The sequence below is a fragment of the Centrocercus urophasianus genome, unplaced genomic scaffold (assembly GCF_019232065.1).
Source record: "Centrocercus urophasianus isolate 14NV4802_14NV808 unplaced genomic scaffold, USGS_Curo_1.0 seq_74, whole genome shotgun sequence".
Lineage (NCBI taxonomy): Eukaryota > Metazoa > Chordata > Aves > Galliformes > Phasianidae > Centrocercus > Centrocercus urophasianus.
In genome coordinates this window covers 881,692-900,278 of record NW_024885355.1, presented here as the reverse complement: position 1 = coordinate 900,278, position 18,587 = coordinate 881,692, and the positions used below count along the sequence as shown (strand labels likewise).

At 44.2% G+C, this 18,587-nt stretch overlaps 1 protein-coding gene across 1 annotated transcript in view; it reads right to left on the bottom strand.

The window, feature by feature from the left end:
- MYO7A (myosin VIIA) overlaps positions 1 to 18,008 on the bottom strand; it is a 63,135-nt gene extending 45,127 nt beyond the window's left edge. The window contains exons 1-10 of the mRNA XM_042838226.1: positions 17,877 to 18,008; positions 14,476 to 14,589; positions 13,263 to 13,415; positions 9,808 to 9,825; positions 6,345 to 6,529; positions 5,333 to 5,454; positions 2,616 to 2,758; positions 2,410 to 2,523; positions 1,286 to 1,439; positions 427 to 521 (exon numbers count right to left, since the gene is read on the bottom strand). Coding sequence (XP_042694160.1) covers positions 427 to 521; positions 1,286 to 1,439; positions 2,410 to 2,523; positions 2,616 to 2,758; positions 5,333 to 5,454; positions 6,345 to 6,529; positions 9,808 to 9,825; positions 13,263 to 13,415; positions 14,476 to 14,589; positions 17,877 to 18,008 — 1,230 coding nt within the window. The remainder of the gene's footprint in view (positions 1 to 426; positions 522 to 1,285; positions 1,440 to 2,409; positions 2,524 to 2,615; positions 2,759 to 5,332; positions 5,455 to 6,344; positions 6,530 to 9,807; positions 9,826 to 13,262; positions 13,416 to 14,475; positions 14,590 to 17,876) is intronic.
- Between the last annotated feature and the right edge of the window lie 579 nt (positions 18,009 to 18,587).

The window sequence follows — 18,587 nt, the reverse complement described above, 5'->3', positions numbered from 1 at the left end:
ATAGTGATGAATGGTTTCTCTGGGAGGGAGCCTTGATTTGTGCTGGGGAAGCACAGAGGAGCACTCCATTCCCTCCGTGGGTGGTTGGGTGAGGATTACCTCACCTCACCAGACACACACAGACAGGTATGTGTATCTTTCTTGACTGCCCATGATGGTCTTTCATCAATAAGAGAAACAGACTATTTCAGGGACTGTCTGGGGTGTCTTTCTTAGGACTATGTGCCACTAAAATGTCTGTTCCTCTCCACTCGTGTGAAGGGGAGCTCAGATGGAGACATCCTCTGTACTGCCAGTGCAAAGTATGGCTTACACAGCCTCCCAGAGCTGGAGGGGCAAAGATATCCTAACTCAGATGAAGCCTTCCAAGCCTTCCTACAACACTGGGAACGCAGGAACAAACCAAAAAAGGACAATACCACTCACCACTACAGAGACACTGACCTCCAGCAATGATGCTGCAGTGATCAGCGATGCCGACTGCACAACCTCACAAGCATCCAGGTTGTCATAGGTCCGAGCTGGGGGAAAAGAGGCACAGGGAAAGCAGTCAGCAAGGGATGCAGCTCTGCAGAATATAATGGGAGAGGGAAAGGGTCTCTCCTCAATGCCTCAATTTGGTGGCCAGGTAAAATCTAATCATTAGTTGGGAGAGAAAAGTTAAGGCAGCCACTGGAGTCCTGCTGCTGGTAGCAAAGGACTTGTATTCAGTGGCTTATGGGATGACAGAATTTCTAGGATGTAAGTGTGGCTTCTGTTTTCCATATTAACATGTCATTTCTGACATCAGGGCAGCTTGGTACTTTTACAAAGGCATATCAAACCACCTAGGCACTTCCTGACCACACCATTGGTCTCTCCTTGCCAAACCTGGATTTACTGAACGATCTATGGCCATATCCAAACACTCTAATTCAGAAGAGATGAATGTCACAGCCTCAAATAAAGGGCTGCCAGCCCCATGCTGCTGGAACAGACACATCAAGGCGGAGATTATATGTATTGGGGTCCTATCGCAGATGGCTGAACAGGACTGCCTGTCTCCACTGTGTGCACCAAAGTCTGGCAGCCCTGCAGAGTGGGCAGGTGGATTTATTCCTCCTTTCTTGTCCTTACACACCACAATAATATCAAGTGTCCTTACAAATCACAATGAACAGCTGAGTCCTTAAAACAGCATCATGGCAGGTGGTCTAGATATGGTCCGTTACCTTGGCTCCATTTCACTGTGCAGAATAAGGAGGAAAAGCATATTGGAACACGCCCTTGCATTTTGTCCTTTTACCTTCGTACTTCAGGTTCCCCATGTGCAGGATGGCAGCCAGCAGCTTGGAGATCTCCCAGTTTTCTGTGTCAGTGAACATAAGGACCTTCATGGCAGAGCGGATGTTGGCGTACTCCTTGCTGTCATCTCTGCCATCGCAGGTTGTGCAGTTACCCTGGGGAGGCAAGGATGTTTCATGGGGTAAAGATGAGTGAATTTGGCACAGGTTGGTGCAACTTTAAGCTAACAGGGCTTTGCTGAAAAAGCAAAAAAAACCCAGCAAACCATAAGCTCTAGTAAGGCAGATGTTTTGCCTAAGGAATAAATAAGTGAGATGAACCCGTTGGTCTGGTTCTGGCCTTTGGTGTAGGCTATGATTCGGTTCTCAGCCCTGTGAAATGCACTACCCTACTGTCCCTAGACACCCTGTGTCATAGAATCATTGAATGGTTTGAGTTGGAAGCGACCTCAAAGCCCATCCAGTCCCAACTCACTCCATGGGCAGGTTCACCTTCCATAGACCATAGGTGACAAAAGCTCCAGCCAACCTTGGGTACTGCCATGGATAGGGTACCCACAGCTCCTCCAGGCAGCCTGGGCCTCACTACCCTATGAATGAAAAATTTCCTCCTTATATCTAATGTATGTCTGCACTCTTAATTCATGCTCATTACACCTTGTCCTATCACTACAATCTCTGATAAAGTCTCTCTCCAGCTTTCTTGTAGGCTCCCTTTAAGCACTAAAGAGAATCAATCAGAGAAAAAGCTCCTTGAGGTGAGAATAAATTGCTGTTTGTGTGAGTGGTGGCTGCCAGACACACATTCATCCCCTTCCATCGTTTCTCCAAGAGCATTGGTTTGTATCTAGCACCCTAGCTGTGTCTAAACAAGTGGCCAGGGGAAAAAACACCCCAATCATCCAACAGAAATAATGGATGTGACCTGCCGAATACAAACAGGTTAAGGGCTCGTCCTAAGATTGAAGTGTTGGGACAAGTAATTCTCATTATTTGGTGACTAAGACTCAAGAAGGTTATAACCAGCAAAACAGCCTCCTGAAGGAAGAGCTTCCACTTCTCTCTCCCTTGCTAAGAAGTTCACACCATTTCATCCTTCCAAACCTTCACTTTTCTGCACCCTCACCATTGCAAGATAGTTGTAGTCTGTGGCTTTCCCGAGACCCAGCTTCTTCTTCTGCTCCATTGTCATTCCTCTCAGCATGCAGTAGAACACGTGGTAATTCCTCTCATCCTGGGCCTGCAGAAGAAGAGCAGCCATCAGCTGTTCTGATAATGTCACTGCAAATATCAGTGGACCCACTCTCGTGCTTTGCAGATATGTCACCTTACCTGTCTGCAGACCCGGGACTTCTCCAGCAGGTACTGCTCAATCTTGGCCCCCTCGATGGCTCCCCTTTTGTTGAAGTGGATGTCAATGTACTTCCCAAATCGGCTGGAGTTGTCATTACGGATCGTCTTTGCATTCCCAAAAGCTGCAGGGAAGAATTGCAATGGGTCAGAGAGGACCTGACATGGGAAGGATTGTGAAACTGGCATCAGAGTTACAGAATCATAGAGCTGTTTTAATTGGAAGGAAACCTTAGAGGTCATTTAGTCTGACTCTCCTACAGTGTACAGAGACACCTACAGCTCCACCAACTGCTCAGAGCCCCATCCAGCCTGACCTTGGGTGTCTCCAGGGACAGAACATCCACCACACCTTGGGGCAACATATTTCAGTGCCTCACCACCCTTACAGTAATAAACTTTTTCCTTATATCCAATCTAAACCTCCCTGGCACACTTCTGGCTAGTGTCCATCTGCCATCCACCAGTACTCCCAAGTCCTTCTCGGCAGGGCTGTGTGCTCCACCCTTTTGTCCTTCAGCCCTCAGTGAGGGTTGCCATGACCCAGTAACTGAGCTTGCATTTGGTTTTGTTGAACCTCATGAGATTCTCCTGAGCCCACTGCTTAGCCTGTCTAAGAAAAACAAACAAAACAGGCTAGAAAGCAGCCCAAAGTTTTTTCTTGAAGTTTGCCTGGTTCAGTTTCAGTGCGGGGGGACAGGATATTCCACACATAACTATTCAGAAAAAGGAGAGGAATATCAATGTCTCTGGGCAGTCTGATCTAATGGTTGGTGACCCTACACATAGAAGGAGGGTTGAAACTCGATGACCATTGTGGTCCTTTTGAACCCAGCCCATTTTATGATTCTATGATTCTACGGTCAAGAAGGAGGAATGGAAACAGAGTGACCTTATGCAGGAAAATGGAAGGCAACAACAGGGTCTGGTCAGCAGCTGCTAAAATACAGGAGGGTAGAGCAAGGCACACAGGAGGATACCACAGTATGCAAGGTGATAGTGTGAGAAATGACAGGGATGATGGTGATTGATTTGGTAATAGATGGAAAGAGACCATCCTTTCAGGAAATACAGAGGAACCAAGCCAACCTCCAGAGGGAGACTCTGCCCTGAAAGCAGACAGGGAAACCACATGCAGACCACGTACAGAGAAAGGTCTGGGCATGACAAAGTGCAGTTCTATCCTTTGTGTGGGCATAGGAAGCGTGCCCTGGTGTTTGTTTGCTCTGGAATTGCTGCCAGGTGCTGGAGATGCATTTGAAATACAAAACGTCTGTTTTCCTGGTGAAATGTATGTTCAAATCCCACATGTGCATGGCATGCATCCCTCAGCAATCTTGTTGCATCCTCATACTAGACTGAAGGATTCTCCAGAGAAGAGCAGAGAAGGAAAGCTCAGCTGGTGACTTGCTTGTTTGCATTGCTCGCATTATTCATGGAAAGCTGTCAGGATATTCACATTTCCATTGATTCCTATGGGGCTACCTACCAAGCAAACACTGCTCACTGGGACTAGCAGGTAGATTAAAATCTCATTATTCTTTAATGAGGAGAGGAAGAAAATACTTCTCTTTGTGCTGAAAAGTTCCATGTAGCACTATGCCTGGAGGTTCAGATCAACTAATGTTCAGACATCCTGTGCACCCTAACAGATTCTTGCTTATGCAAGATCCATTCACCCTAACAGATGCTTGCTTATGCATCTCAGATAGCCAACAAGTTGATTATTGTTATCTCATTCTTCATTTCTTATTCTGTCTTCTGCCTCCATTCTCTGACACTGGAAGAAAAAGGAGGGCTTTGCTATTTATAGAATCATAGAATAATGGAATCATAGAATGGCTTGGGTTGGAAGGGACCCTAAGGATCATCGAGTTCCAATCCCCCTGCCACAGGCAAGGCCACCAACCTCCAAGTCTGGTTATAGACCAGGTTGCCCAGGGCTCCATCCAACCTGGTCTTGAACACCTGCAGGGATGGGGAATCCGCAGCCTGTCTAAGCAGCCTGTTCCAGCAGGACCATTGAGTACTGCCAGCCCATGCTTGTAGTCTGTGATGCCCTGAGCAATATAATCTCCCGTTCTGCTGAACCAGCAAACAATAAGAATGAGATTTTGGCAATTACATTTTAATAAAGCAAATAAAAAAATCAACGGAATGGCACCTTTTTGTTGTACCAAAGCTCTGCACGCAGTTATAACTGTAACATTGGAAGAGGTGGTGCACATTTTCTAAAGAATTTTATATATTACATAGAATCATAGAATGGTTTGAGTTGGAAGGGACCTTAAAGACCATCAAGATCCAACCTTCCTGCCATAGACTGGGAGTTGCCACCCCCAGCTCAGGCTGGCCAGGACCATCCAACCTGGTCTTGAGCACCGCCAGGGATGAAGCTACCACAGATTCTCTGGCATCGTCAGTTTTACACATCAGTTTTTGAAATCCCAGACTACACAGATAATTGGGTAGAGGGTAATTTTGTTGAGAAAAATAAATTCAGACAGAAAGGATCTAAATGTACAGTTCAACAAACACTTATATTGCTGCTTCCGAGTTTTTGTTTTTTCTTTCAAATTTATCTTCACTTCAAAAACACTTTTTAAGTCAACAAATGGTTACATTTGACCACATTTTCTATTTCTCAAGTCTGATTTTTTTAGCCATCAGAAAAATACCTCTACCATTTGAGACCTCACCTTCCAAGATAGGATTTGCCTCCAGGACCTGCTGCTCAATCCAGGAGTGCTGACCACTGATTGCTGCCAGGAACTGAAGAATCAGTTTTGTGCTTTCTGTTTTCCCTGCCCCAGATTCACCGCTGCAATGACAACAGAATATGAGATCAGTGAAAGTCCTTCTGCATTCTGCTAACTTCCTCCTCTCTATCTCCAGAGGGACTGATGTCTCTAGCCCTGTTCTGTTAGCACAAGTAGGATGAGTCCCCTAAGGATGAGTTTCCAACACCCCAAAGACTGGTTATATCCAAATGTTAGGACACAATATGGGACAGCTTCCAGCCAGGATACAGATTTACATTCCAATTCATGTGGCCAAAATTTTGCTTTTAGGTGTGGGTTTCTCCAGAAAATATTGTACAGTTTTAACCAAGAACACCAGAAAGCACTTTCAGACAGTGCTTTTCCAAATAGGATCATCATACCTTGAGCCAGTGGCACAGGAGCAGATTTATAACACATCTTGAAGTGCACAAATGCACTAGAAAGCAGAATCTGAAATACTGCCATTTGGTGACAGCCACAGGTCCCATAGAATCACAGAATAATTTATGTTGAAAAAAAACCTCTAAAGCTCACCCAACCCAGCCATCTGCCTACCAACAGCATTGCCCACTAAACCATGTAGCTGAGTACCACATCTACGTGTTTCTTGGAAACCCCCAGGGACGGTGAGTCCACTGCTCCCCTGGGCAGCCTGTCCCAGTGCCCAACCGCTCTAAGTTTTTCCTAATATCCAACCTGTGTCTCACTGAGGGAAGAGGAGAAGGTAACCAAAGCAAGAAGCAGGATGCTACTTGCAAGATGGTATTTTGACTTTAGAAATGCACAATGGAAACCAACTCTACACTAACTTTATGTGGATAGAGTATCTAATGGCTCTTTCTAACTCCCGATTACGCTTGATTATCTGTTCCTCATCAACCAGCTGCCTTTTCCAGTGTCTGTTCCATTTGGAAATTTACCAACTCACCTTATGATACAACACTGATCCTTGTTGTTGCGCTGCATGTTGAAGTAGCAGTTGTCAGCGATTGCAAAGATGTGTGGTGGCATTTCCCCAATCTTTTTGTTGGTGTACAGCCGTATCTGCTCCGGTGAATAGATGGGTAGAAGCTGGTAGGGGTTTACTGCCACCAGTATTGAACCAGTGTATGTCTGGAGGAGAAGCACATGAAGTTTTATGGGACAGTGAGACCCAGCCGAGAGGCTTTGGCAGTTTGGATGGAGTGTGGAGGTCAGAAAAATCATGTTTTTCAAAAGCTGGGTGGCAGGTGATGTACAAGCCAAAGATGCTTGAAGAGTGGAGCCTGGAGCAAAGCTGGAACAAAAGTCCCATACTATACAATTTAGTTCAGACACAGCCTTGCTCATGCACTAGATGGATTCAAGCTTTAATTCATATTTCGGATGCCCCAGTTAAGATTTAGAGTTCCAAGTCAAGCTCATATTTGCAAAAACACCCCCAGAGCCAGTATGCATCCATATACATTTAGTGCTCTGCACAAGTTCTGAGAAACTAAAGATGTGAAGGACCTGGAGATCATTGCCTCAAACCAAGGCCTGCTGGATCCACACTGTTCCTGACAGATACCTACTTAACTGCTTTTCAAAAATCCACAGCAGAGCTGCTAGCACCTTCCTCTGCAGTCTGTTCCTCACTACATCTTTGTCTAACCAAATTTTTCCATGCTGCAGTTTAAATCCTGTCTGTACACAAGGAAATGGTTCATGAAGTCCAGACATACTTCCCCTAAGCCACATCCTAGTCATTTTGAAAATGCCTTTTGTGCATCCCATGCTCTCTGTCGCACACAGATAAGCAAAGCTGTCCTGGGCCTTTGGCATCAAAACTCTTTGTGATGTCATATGCTTTCATTTCTGCCTTTCCAGGAGTTACTTTTCTCGAGCTTCTCAACAAAGGACTCAAGGCCTTAGCCTTCTCACTCAGATCAGTACTGAGGTTAGGAGGTTTGGACATATCCCAGCTCAAGTCTGAGAGTAAGGATGCCGTCCCCCAATTTCGATTGTCTAAAAATTACTGTCTAGAGCATGCAAGTCAACAGAGATCCATCTTAGGGTAACCAAGGGGTTCATCTCTCTTAATGACTACAGTAAAGACTACCAGGCTCTGAGCAGTATGACTGAGCTGTAGGTGTCCTTGCTCATTGCAGGGAAGTTGCACCAGCTGTTCTTCACTCAGAGGGTGGTGAGGCACTGGAACAGATTGCCTAAGGAGGTTGTGGATGCCCCATCCCTGGAGACACTCAAGGCCAGGCTGGATGCGGCTCTGGGTAGCCTGGGCTGCTGGTTGGTGACCCTGCATATAGCAGGGGGTTGGAAACAGATGATCATTGTGGTCCTTTTCACCCAGTCCATTCTGTGATTCTACTATTCTATGATCTTTAAAAGTTCTTTCCAACTCAAATGAATCTATGATTCTATGAAAAATGGATCCATTTGCCTTCTCTAGGCTAACTTTTGACAACTAATGTTATGAAAGCTGAATCTCCCCTTTCATTTCTCAGGAGATCAGTTACAAAAGTGTCCCCACTGCTGCAAATATTTTTCCAGGAAAAAGCAACAACAAAAAACAACAAAAACCCTCATCATTTCAATGTAAAAATATATCCTTTCAGCTGCATGACCTAAAACAAACAAAAAAAAGCCTTTGGAACAAGGAACCAAAGTGTCTCAGGTAAGAATGCTTATACAGCCTGCAGATAACACAGCCGCAGGATGAGTTAACTTCATCAAAACATCAAAACTTGTTATCTCTGAATCATGAAGGAATGGGCTTCAGTGGAGATAGGTGATAATTTTTTTATTAACTACCCGCTTCCCGCCTGCTCCGGCTTCTTGAAAGGCAGCCGGTAGGTGGCAGTTGTGTTCTGCATTAGGGAGGCTGGAAGCCCTTAGGGGCTGGCACATTGCGGGCCCCGTGGGCAACACCAGAGAATAGATTTCTGTTCAGCCCAGGTGAAATTTGAATTTATAGAAGCAACTAATAGAGAAGGTTGTGGTCTTCTCTGTAATAGTAGAGTAAATGTCAGGAAAGGAGAAAAGCTCCCGAAGCCCAAGGACAAAACTGTCACAAACACAAAGGGTGGAAATTGGCTGTGAAATAACTTAGACTGGGTGTTAGAAGAAGCTACTGAAGTAGGGAAGCACCAAAGTCCCTGAGCAGCCTTCTGCAGTGACAGAGAAGGTAAATTTAGCGTTCAGAGAAGGACTGAGCTCAATTTCTGGGTGGCCTTATGACACCAAGCTTGCCACTGACCCTTGAGTTTCCTTCCAGCACTGGGTGAGAGACTTGCAACACCGTTTTCCTCTTCGTAATTCATTACCAGGTTAATTTGAGGAGTATTTCTAGTCTTCCTTGAGCATCTTCTCAAAAAGATTGACACTTTGCACAGATTTCTGAAATCTCTGTGTTTCAGCCACATTGGTCTGACCTACCCAAACACAGCCAGCAAGCTTATGAAAGGAGTTAACCATTAGTTGCAGGAATGCACTTCCTGGATGCTCTTGTTGACCCTTCCCTTGTGATTTACAAAAGACTTTGTCAGCACAAACCTCTGTACTATTGCTTGCTTTCCTAGGTCATTCCTAGTTGATGAATGTTCACAGTTTGCCCACTTCCCATGAAAAACTTTGTCTGCTTTGCTGATGACAGGCCAAAGGGCACCTCCAAGGAAGTATTATCTCTTTCGTTTCTATTGCTGGGTGAGAGCAAAGCCATTCTGTATCAGGAAAACCAAGTGTTGCTGATAGGAAGAGGCTCTGCTGTAGCGGACCACTTACATCAGAAACCAAATTCATTACAGCCTGCATGACCTACATCTTAAATGGCCCTAAACAAAATCCTTTCTGAGCCTGCTTCCCTCACTGCTCAGAGCACTGTGGCTGACTTCATCTGGATTTTTATGTGGTTAAAGCTCTACCAAACTTTTCTGCATTTTGGCAACAAGAAAGCAACAGCAGACATGGCTTTCATCTCTAGATAAAGAGATTTAACCTTACTCAAAGTCCAAACTCCCCACCAAATAACCTTGCTATTCAGCATGGTTTCCCCACTATGTACAAACCAAACCTCAGGCAAAAACACCCTTGTAGAAGTTTTTTCATTTGGTTGCAGAAGTTTTGTTGTTTTTTTTTTTTTCCCTGCAAGCTGAGATAATTACTGAGAAGCACTTAAAGCTTTAATCATGCAATACTGCATTGACAGACTGGGGACTTTCCAGCTCTGGGAAGGTCACAACTTCACCACGAGGGCCAAGCTCTGCTGCAAATGGGATGATGCTCTCCATGCATTTGTGAGGCAGCAGCAATGGTAGTGTGCAAATGAAATGAAAATGCAACAGAACAGAAACAAGTGATCCAACGGATGGGCATAAGAATGATTACAAATGACATCTCCAAGAGTCATTACTTACCCTCCCGCCGCAGTTTGTCTTATAAATGTGAGGGAGGAGAAAAAGGAAAATTATATTTTATTAGAGCAGAATTATACCTTACACAAAGCTATGGAGATGAAACAAGAGGACTGAAGACCTATTGGAAAAGTTAGCCTTCACTCAGGGTGCTCAGAAATTCTTTCAAATAGTGAAGGCAAAGTCACCAAACTTTGAGACTATACAAATTATACCTCAGAAATACAAACCAACGACCAAACAACCAACCAAAGCACCACCAAAAAACCCCAACACTTCATAGAACTGGGTATGCCTACACTTCTTGGCTTTGCAAAACTGCCATCAACATTTACCGTGCTCATTACAAATGTATTCCTGCTAGTGTCTCCATTCTTAAAAGATGAAGATCTAAAGTTGAATTCCTGACCCTGTAATAACACTCACAGAGACAGGGTTGGTTTGCATATATCTCTGTCAAGCTACATGCTCTATGTCATTCCCTGTTCATTGCAGGGGAGTTGGAGTAGATGACCTTCAAGGGACCCTTCCAATTCAAATGATTCTATGATTTTCAGTGTCATTCTGATGCTGATATTACACTACCTGCTCTGTGGTGTCCAGGATCACATGCTGCCACTTCAAAGCCATTAGCGATGTGGAGTAATCAAAGCACAGTAACTTGGGACCTCTCTGATAGATGCAAGTGGTTTACTGCATGGAGCAGGACTAGCCCAAGGAGTGGGTTCTATTGTTCTATACAGATTCCATTATATTCTATGAATACAACATATCCATTTTATCATACAATCATTTTGTGATTCCATGAAGATCATTCTATTATTCTATGAGTAGGTTGCAATAAAGGAACCTAGTAAAGAACCACCTGCTAAAATTATTTGGTGAGAAAATGAGCTCCTTTAAGCTGCTATTCTCCAAGGATGTACTCATGTGACATACTGCAAAAATAACAACCAAATGTACCTTAGTCTCAGAAAACCAAAGAGCTGTGAAACTCAAGCTCTGGATACAGCCTAAAAATCAGATGAACATGCTCCAGGCAGTGTTTGCCTGGTGCTGTGAAGGCAGGTGGAGTGATCAGTTACAATTAGATCAGGGCAAATGGCCACCCCTTACGCAGCAGCAGCCCTGCAGTACACCTAGCTCTGACACCATCAGACTCAAAGAACTCATGGAGAAACCATAATGTTCATGGATTACTCAACCCAAATCACTGCCCAATCTCTCACCTCTGGGTTAGCAGCTGCCCTTTGCATTAGTACTTGTTAGCATGACTCTGCCAAACATCATTCATTCATGCTCATAATCTCCCTGGATGTCTGTGAATGGCTCAGTGAGGGAGCTCAGAGGCAGAGCTTTTGTGAAGGAGAAGCTTTTATCTGTGGATAGTCTGGTATTGTACATGTGAAATCTTATCCAAGGACTTCAATTAGCAAGGCAACAGACATTTGCCTGATGGCTTAGGGACCCCCAGGAGAGACACACAGACATCACTGAAAAAATATCCAGCATGATCCCAAATTTCTCACAGAGACACATGGGATTTCCCTTGGTACCATTAAGGAGTGTCCACAAACAGAAGAAAAGGGGTAATGCTGACCAGATATGAAAAGCCTGTTCTCTGAATGAGCCAGTCACCTCCAATTATTGGCTAGCTGTCCATCTTGGGTGGCATCCAGGTTGCCTGAATTCACTTATTCACGTGAGTATGACATCAAACTTAGAAACTGGCCAGGTGCTTAGCTGGAATTTGGACTGTAGATGTCCAACCCTAACTTTCCTTCCAACATAATGTTTTCAAGGATATCTGAGCCCCAGCCAGCTCTAAAGCAATTCACCTCATCCACCAGATACCTATGTCTAGACAGACAAAAGGCAATCTTGGATCTGTTGGCTGCAATAATACCTTTGGTGACTATCATGGGTGCTCAGTGCTCAGAGATAACACTTCAGCTACAAATTTGGCCCTGTTAACTTTTGCTATTTGATCATTATAAATGGCTGAGCTCCCCTAATAAGAGCTCTAGTGAGTAACTCAGCTCATCTAACATCTGAATTATTTTCTCATTGTGCCTTTTTCTCTAAACTGACAACGTAAGGCACCAAAGTGTGTTAGTGAGAGAGGTGCTTGGGAATGTACTGGGAATGTAGGAGTGTCTTTTTAGTAGCTTTGTCCTCTTCCTCTAGAACCAAAATTCACCTATGAAAGAAGGAATTTATTTTGTAGAGTTGGGATGAGAGAATAAGTGGTCAACCATTTCAACAGCCTTTGTAACAGGGTGATGTGTTCTCCGTCACTGCCCAGCTCTAATCCTAAACCATCCTTTCAAAAGGCACCGGACAACAAGCAGAACAAGCAGACTTGATACAGAAAATCAAGGATATGGTCTGTTAGTTCATGCTGTCTAGCAGATCAGAATTCATTGCAATTCCCTCTGGCCTCAAAAGCTAGTAATCTCTAGAGCCTTTTAAAAAGTAGATCTCCAGGTTGCCTTGAAAAGGCCTTCAGAGGCACAGCAGGTACTTACCTGAGTGGCAGAAAGCTGTAGCATGGGACAAATACCCAGCAGTAATATCATATTACATAGGTTGTTTTAGTTTATTTACTAGTGGCAAGCATACACTTTCCTCTCTTCCATCACCAGAATGTGCACCAGACTACCCAGTATATAGCATACTGAAAAAAAAGCAACTCAGAGACTAGAATGCTGACTCTTGTCCTATTTGGTTTTTGAGGTGCTGTCACAGGAGAGTGGCTCAGTTCCTGCTGGCTCCCTGTAAAACCCTTGATTTCTGGATGCCTGTTGGGGTTGGAAAAGGTGCAGTAGGCCCACAGGTTGTTACATGACCAAGCTAACCTAAGGAGAGGTACTACTATCCTAAAAGTTCAGCTGTCAGGATCTCAAAGTTTATAAACACAGATGGGGTAGGTACTTTGGAGCTCTTCTCTGAGATGCTCACTTCACAGTACATGGTTATTCTTATTTGCATCTTCTCATCCTTTCTCCAGCCCTTGAACCTCCAGCCATAGCTCTTTTCACCCACTTGGGCTGGATGACTTAACAGTTCAGTGAGAGAATGTAGAAAGGCCACATCCAGCTAATAGTGACCAAAGTCTTTTTTCTTTATGGTTACTACACCCTGCATGTGGCCTGGGTTAAACTAATTACTCTATGTGCATAAACTTGACATGTGTTCTGAAAACTTCAACAGGGACTGCGTGGAGAGGTGACCAGGACTTTGCTCATCACATGTAATAGGATCTCCAGCTTTCCCTGGCGCAATTGTAAACTTTGTAATGATTTTTCCACAGAAGAACAACATACCAGCGCAGATACACTCAACTATTTGGGTCCAAGAAATCTGGAAATCAGGGAAAAATTCATGTGGGTTTCAAAGAGCTGAGGAGAGCTGGAAATACAGTGCGAAGAGTAGATGGAGATGGGGTAGATACTCACGTAGATGAGATGCTCCCGGTAGCGGATCAGCAGGTTCCTAAGGATTCCTGCCTCATTCAGGTCCCCCAGCCGGATCATGTCCTCCACTCCGTGGATGGAGGTGGGGTGCATGGGTTTGATGTGGCTGGCATTCTGTGGGGAAATCCAGTGCTCCTGGGAAGAGAATGAGGGCGGGGAAAGATAAGTCAAATGGAAAACCGCTGGGGCAAGGGGCATAAACAGTCCAACCTAGGCAGAAGGACCAAGTAGAAGAGCATGCATGGGAGAGCAATAGCACACAGACCACTTCTATCACTGAGACATGTCAGGGAGTCATTTGAGAGATTCATAGCAGAAGAAGGAAAACATCTTCTGGTTTACTGGAGTGGCAAGAGACATGAGACATTAGCCATCTTGGCAGGAGCATAATCTGGGGCAGCATGGACATCCAGCAGGTCAAAGGTTTTTTTAACAAATAACAATTTGTTCTTCCTTTCAAAGAACTACGTTTCCACATCACTGGTTGGCCCTTTGATGCAAAACATTGTTAAGAATACAAAAGATGATTTAAAAAAGCAGAGAGAGATGCACAAGGTTGTAAATTACACATTTATTGATGTAATTTTATTTAGGCTGATCAATTCTAAAGGACTTCAAAAGTCACTACAAACCAGACACAAGGATCCAACTGAACCAAAGCTTATCAAAAGAGATAAAGGACAAGAAACATCCTCAGGTCACTCTCTGCTTGTAATATGGATGTTCCCTTAAAACAGACTGAGTCATCATTGTACTCAAGAAGCTTCTCACTGTTTCACTCCTAGTACAGCCACAAAGGTAGAGACACAATATTATCTTTCTTTTACACTTATTTCCAAGGACACATGAGAAGCCTATGATAAAGTCATCAGGAATCTCCTGTTATAAGCCCTTTTCCTCAAATTTCTGGAAACACTGGGAATGAGCAAAATTAGATCTATTAACTATGTTTGAATTGGAGTGTTGTGCTGTCTCTATTTGGCTGGAGTTTGGTTCAGAGGTGGGACTGCTTCTGAAGCCATGGCCCAGTTCTAATATCTACTGATATTAATGGAAAGAATCCCATCACTTTTAATCAGATTCAAGTCAAGTTTGGCTTTCAAATACAACCTAAGTTCATGCATTTAATCCTACCTGGGGCCTGTGCCCACAACAGTTACAGAGCTGAAGAGCAACCACAACCCTTTGTACTTACGTTGCCTTCATCATCCACGACTTGGATCTGTCCAGAGTCGCACAGTTTAACCACCGCTCCAATGGGGACATCGAATTCCCGGCCGGTTTTGAGGTCCATCCACACATAATCCCCCTGCAAACAAAGAGAAGACCGTTACACCTAGTGCTGCAGAAGGCTCAGAATCTTTTGGGAGAAAAGATCTTGAAGTTTTCTACCCAAGACATTGGTACAAGTCAAATGGCTTTCTTTGCAAACCGTGTATCATCCGTTTTTCACAGATGGGTTCTGGGAGTAGGGTTGCAGGCAGGGACACTTCCCCAGGAGGTTTTCCAGCTACAGAAATTTGTAGGTGGGCTCTTTGCATTAATACTTCTCAGTATTTTTGTCTACTGTGTGTCTGGCTGCTTCCTGAAACTGTGCAAAAACGTTGGCAACCATAATCTCACAGGAAAAGTTTAGTGACAGATAGCATGATGATCTGTGTCCTTTTGTGCGTTTCAGAAATGTCTTGCTTCATTTGAGAACTTGTTTTTGTTTTGGAAGACAGAGTAGAAAGTTAACCTCTATCCATTCCTACCCACCCATAGTGTCATTGGTCATCCTACAAACCTCTGTCAGTTCTGCTGGGCAGGGACTATCTGCTGATTGGCTTTGTGGGTATTAAATGAATGCAAAAAAAGTTTTCCATCTTTTTTTTTTTTTCCCCCAATGCAAAAAGCAAAACCAAAAATAATCCAAAACTAAAATCCCAAGCAGGACTCTTTGAAACAAGGCAAAATTATTTTCCATCCCTAACGTCAATGGAATGAGGTGCTACATTTGGGAGCTACTTAGTTAAATTATCATAGAATCATAAAGCTTGGAAAAGACCTCTAAGCTTTCCAAGCCTAACCCCATCCCCAACCCATCCCCACCATGCCCACCAACCATGTCCTTTTAGTGCCACATCCCCACAGTTCCTGAACACCTCCAGGGACAGCGACTCCACCACATCCACATCCAGTTGAGGCAGCCTATTCCTCAACTGACATCAGTAATCTTTGCAACAACCAAGAAAATGTACTTTTTCATGCAACTGGGTTTGACATTGTGAATTTGTAAGATCAAGATGCCCGTCTATAATGCCACATTCCTGCAGGCCAGCTCCATTGGTACCTATGAAGCATGGTGGAAATACAGTACCTATTTTCTGAAGTCCTGAAAAATCGCTGAGAGGAGTACAAACAACAGAAAGGATTGCTTTGAATGTGCACTGTTATGACCTCTTTTCTCAACAGCCACTATTGACCATTTCTGTGGACGGAGTGCTTATAGATTTTGTTTGACCCCATGGATTGATGCGCAACCTTCTTCAACTCCGCTTCAGGCAGTGGGAATTGGCGACATGTAGCAACATGAAACATGTTCCAACATATACTTGCTCAGAGGGACTTCATCGTAGAATGGCCTGGGTTGAAAAGGACCACAATGATCATCTAGTTTCAACCCCCTACTGTGTGCAGGGTCGCCAACCAGCAGACCAGGCTGCCCAGAGCCACATCCAGCCTGGCCTTGAATGCCTCCAGGGATGGGGCATCCACAACCTCCTTAGGCAATCTGTTCCAGTGTGTCACCAACCTCTGGCTGAAAAACTTCCTCCTAAGTCTCAGAATCATAGATTGTCTTGGGTTGGAAGAGACCTCAACAATCATCTAGTTCCATACCACTGCTGCAGATAGGACTGCGTGCCACTACCCAGACTACACACCTGTCACAGTGATGGTAGGTCACACCAGGGATCAACACCTAGAGAAATGATATTCACAATGATTCACAGCCATTCTGAGGTGGTTCCCACACTCAGAAGCAGATTGCTAGGCTTCACCTGGATGTGAACAGTCACACTGCTTACATGCAGTGAGGATCTGGCCCTTTATGTTTCCTTTTCCTCAGTCCTGCTACAGCATTTCAATAAATATTTTCACGCAACTTGTAACAAATGTAATCTGATCTTTTTCTCATTAACTGCCTTATCTCACATCCCATAACTTGGTTAAAAGGGAAAAGAACCCACACATATGAAAGCAATGTCATGCACACATACATTATAAATCAGCTTATATTAATATTTATTTCTTAGCTCCTTTGATCCAAGACTCCGAGAGTGTTTCAGAGTGCTCAGCAGTATTATCTCACCTGCAGAGCTGGGCAAATTCATGCACAAGGAAGTAACTTGATCAAAGTGTCAGCAAGAGCAGAGCTGGGGAGTTCAGACCCTGCTCAGCAGAAAGCCCTTCTGACACCTTATCAGCTGAGTAAAAAATGCTCCAGGTCGAGAAAAGCAAAAAATTGTAACATTGCTTTTTTTCCCTTAAAAAAAATATATACACATATATAAAAAAATAGCTGTAAAGGCAGCCTGCTTCATATATTCTGTTACACAACTGAGATAAAAAGGCAGTCTGCTATCCCCAAGGTAAATTGATCCTGTACTACCACTAGAACAACTCCCATGCTTTGACTACCTAATGCACAGGCTGCTTGTCCCCTCAAAATACTATTTCTAAACACGTTTTAATGCCATTCTTAATACTGATGGAAAAAAAATAACAACACAAGCCTTACGGGATGGGCTAAGCTGGTAAGATCAGGAAGGTCCGACTGGGTTAAAAAATAACATCACTTTTAAGACTGCCGACCTATTTCCTTCCTCCACTTTAATGAATTTTATGTAAAACCCATAAGTCAGTTGACATTTCTTCCACTAATGCAATCACTTTTGGATCAGCCCAAATAACAGCAAATATATTGGGGATTTCAGGGCGTATCGGGGTGCATTTATCAGCTCCAGTGAATTGGCCTGTAAGTTGCATAACCTCCCTCATGCCTGGAGTAATGTTGTTCATTTTCCAAAACAAGCAACAGAAGAGTGAGAATGCCACCGAGCACTTTACAGTGTTGACATAGAGTCTTAGAATCATAGAGCCATTAAGATTGGAAAAGACCTCAAAGATTATCTCGTCCAAACATCCATGTATCACCAATATTGCCCACTAAACCATGTTCCATGTTCCAACTGTTCCTCCCCATGAAGGAGGTGCTAGAGCCTTTCCAAAGGCTCTGTGGTGGACTCTGCCCTTGGGACCTCACAACCTAAGGGCAATAACAGTCAAAGAGTGGGGCAAGAGGAGGGAGCACCGTGACGGGCACACGCAGAGATCAGCTCAATTAACAAAGAGGATGTTCAGGAGGGGCTTCCAAGTGCAAGGACAACAAGGCTGCACCATGGGAGCAACAGCACCTGGGATGGGGGGGCCTCAAAGACTAGGAGGAAAGATTCAGGTGAGAGAAGCTGAAGGATATAATCAGACAGAGAGATCTATTGTTCAAAGTAGCTTAAAAGCTCCCAGGTCCCAGTAGCCTGGGACCCCCTATCTTACCGCTAGAATAGTTGCGGGCTTCAGGGCCTGATTGACGTTGCGGAGCAGTGTCCATTTGCCCTGGTCTCTGTCCTGATCTTCCACCACCTCAGCACATGGCTGCATGAAGACGACTTTCTTTCTCTTCAGCATTTCCAAAATCTTGCAGCTGTGTTTTCCACCCTCTGCCTTCTATACTTTTTCCACCATGAATGCCAGAGAGACGTGGCCGGTTTGCTTCAGACCTTTGGCATGGTCATGCTTGCTGCATGTGAGGCACCCACTGACCTCATTCACAATCTGGCTTTTGGTAAAGATCTTCTAGTATAAAAACTTCCACCTGCCAGTCATACTCTCCCTGTACAACTCGATGTTGTGGGATCCTCAAAGCAAAGTGAAAAACTTTGCTACTCTTCACTTAAATTCTTCCAGTCTCTCCAGTAAGGAGTGAAGCTTAGTCGGAGACCTGAAGGACACTGCAAACACCAGTACCAGAGAAACGACTGCAAGATTAACAGAAAAATTCTTCATTTCCCCTTGACTTCTCTTCGGTTCTTTTGTAGTGAAAAAAAAAATGCTGCCAGTTTGAGGATATCCAGCGCAGAACACACTTGGGTGCTGATTAATCCACAAATGCAGTCAGTCTCCATGCAACACATGGCATTTAATTAACCTAATACCTTTACATACCAAATTAACCAAAGCGCAGCGGGAACTCAAAACCAGAGGCCA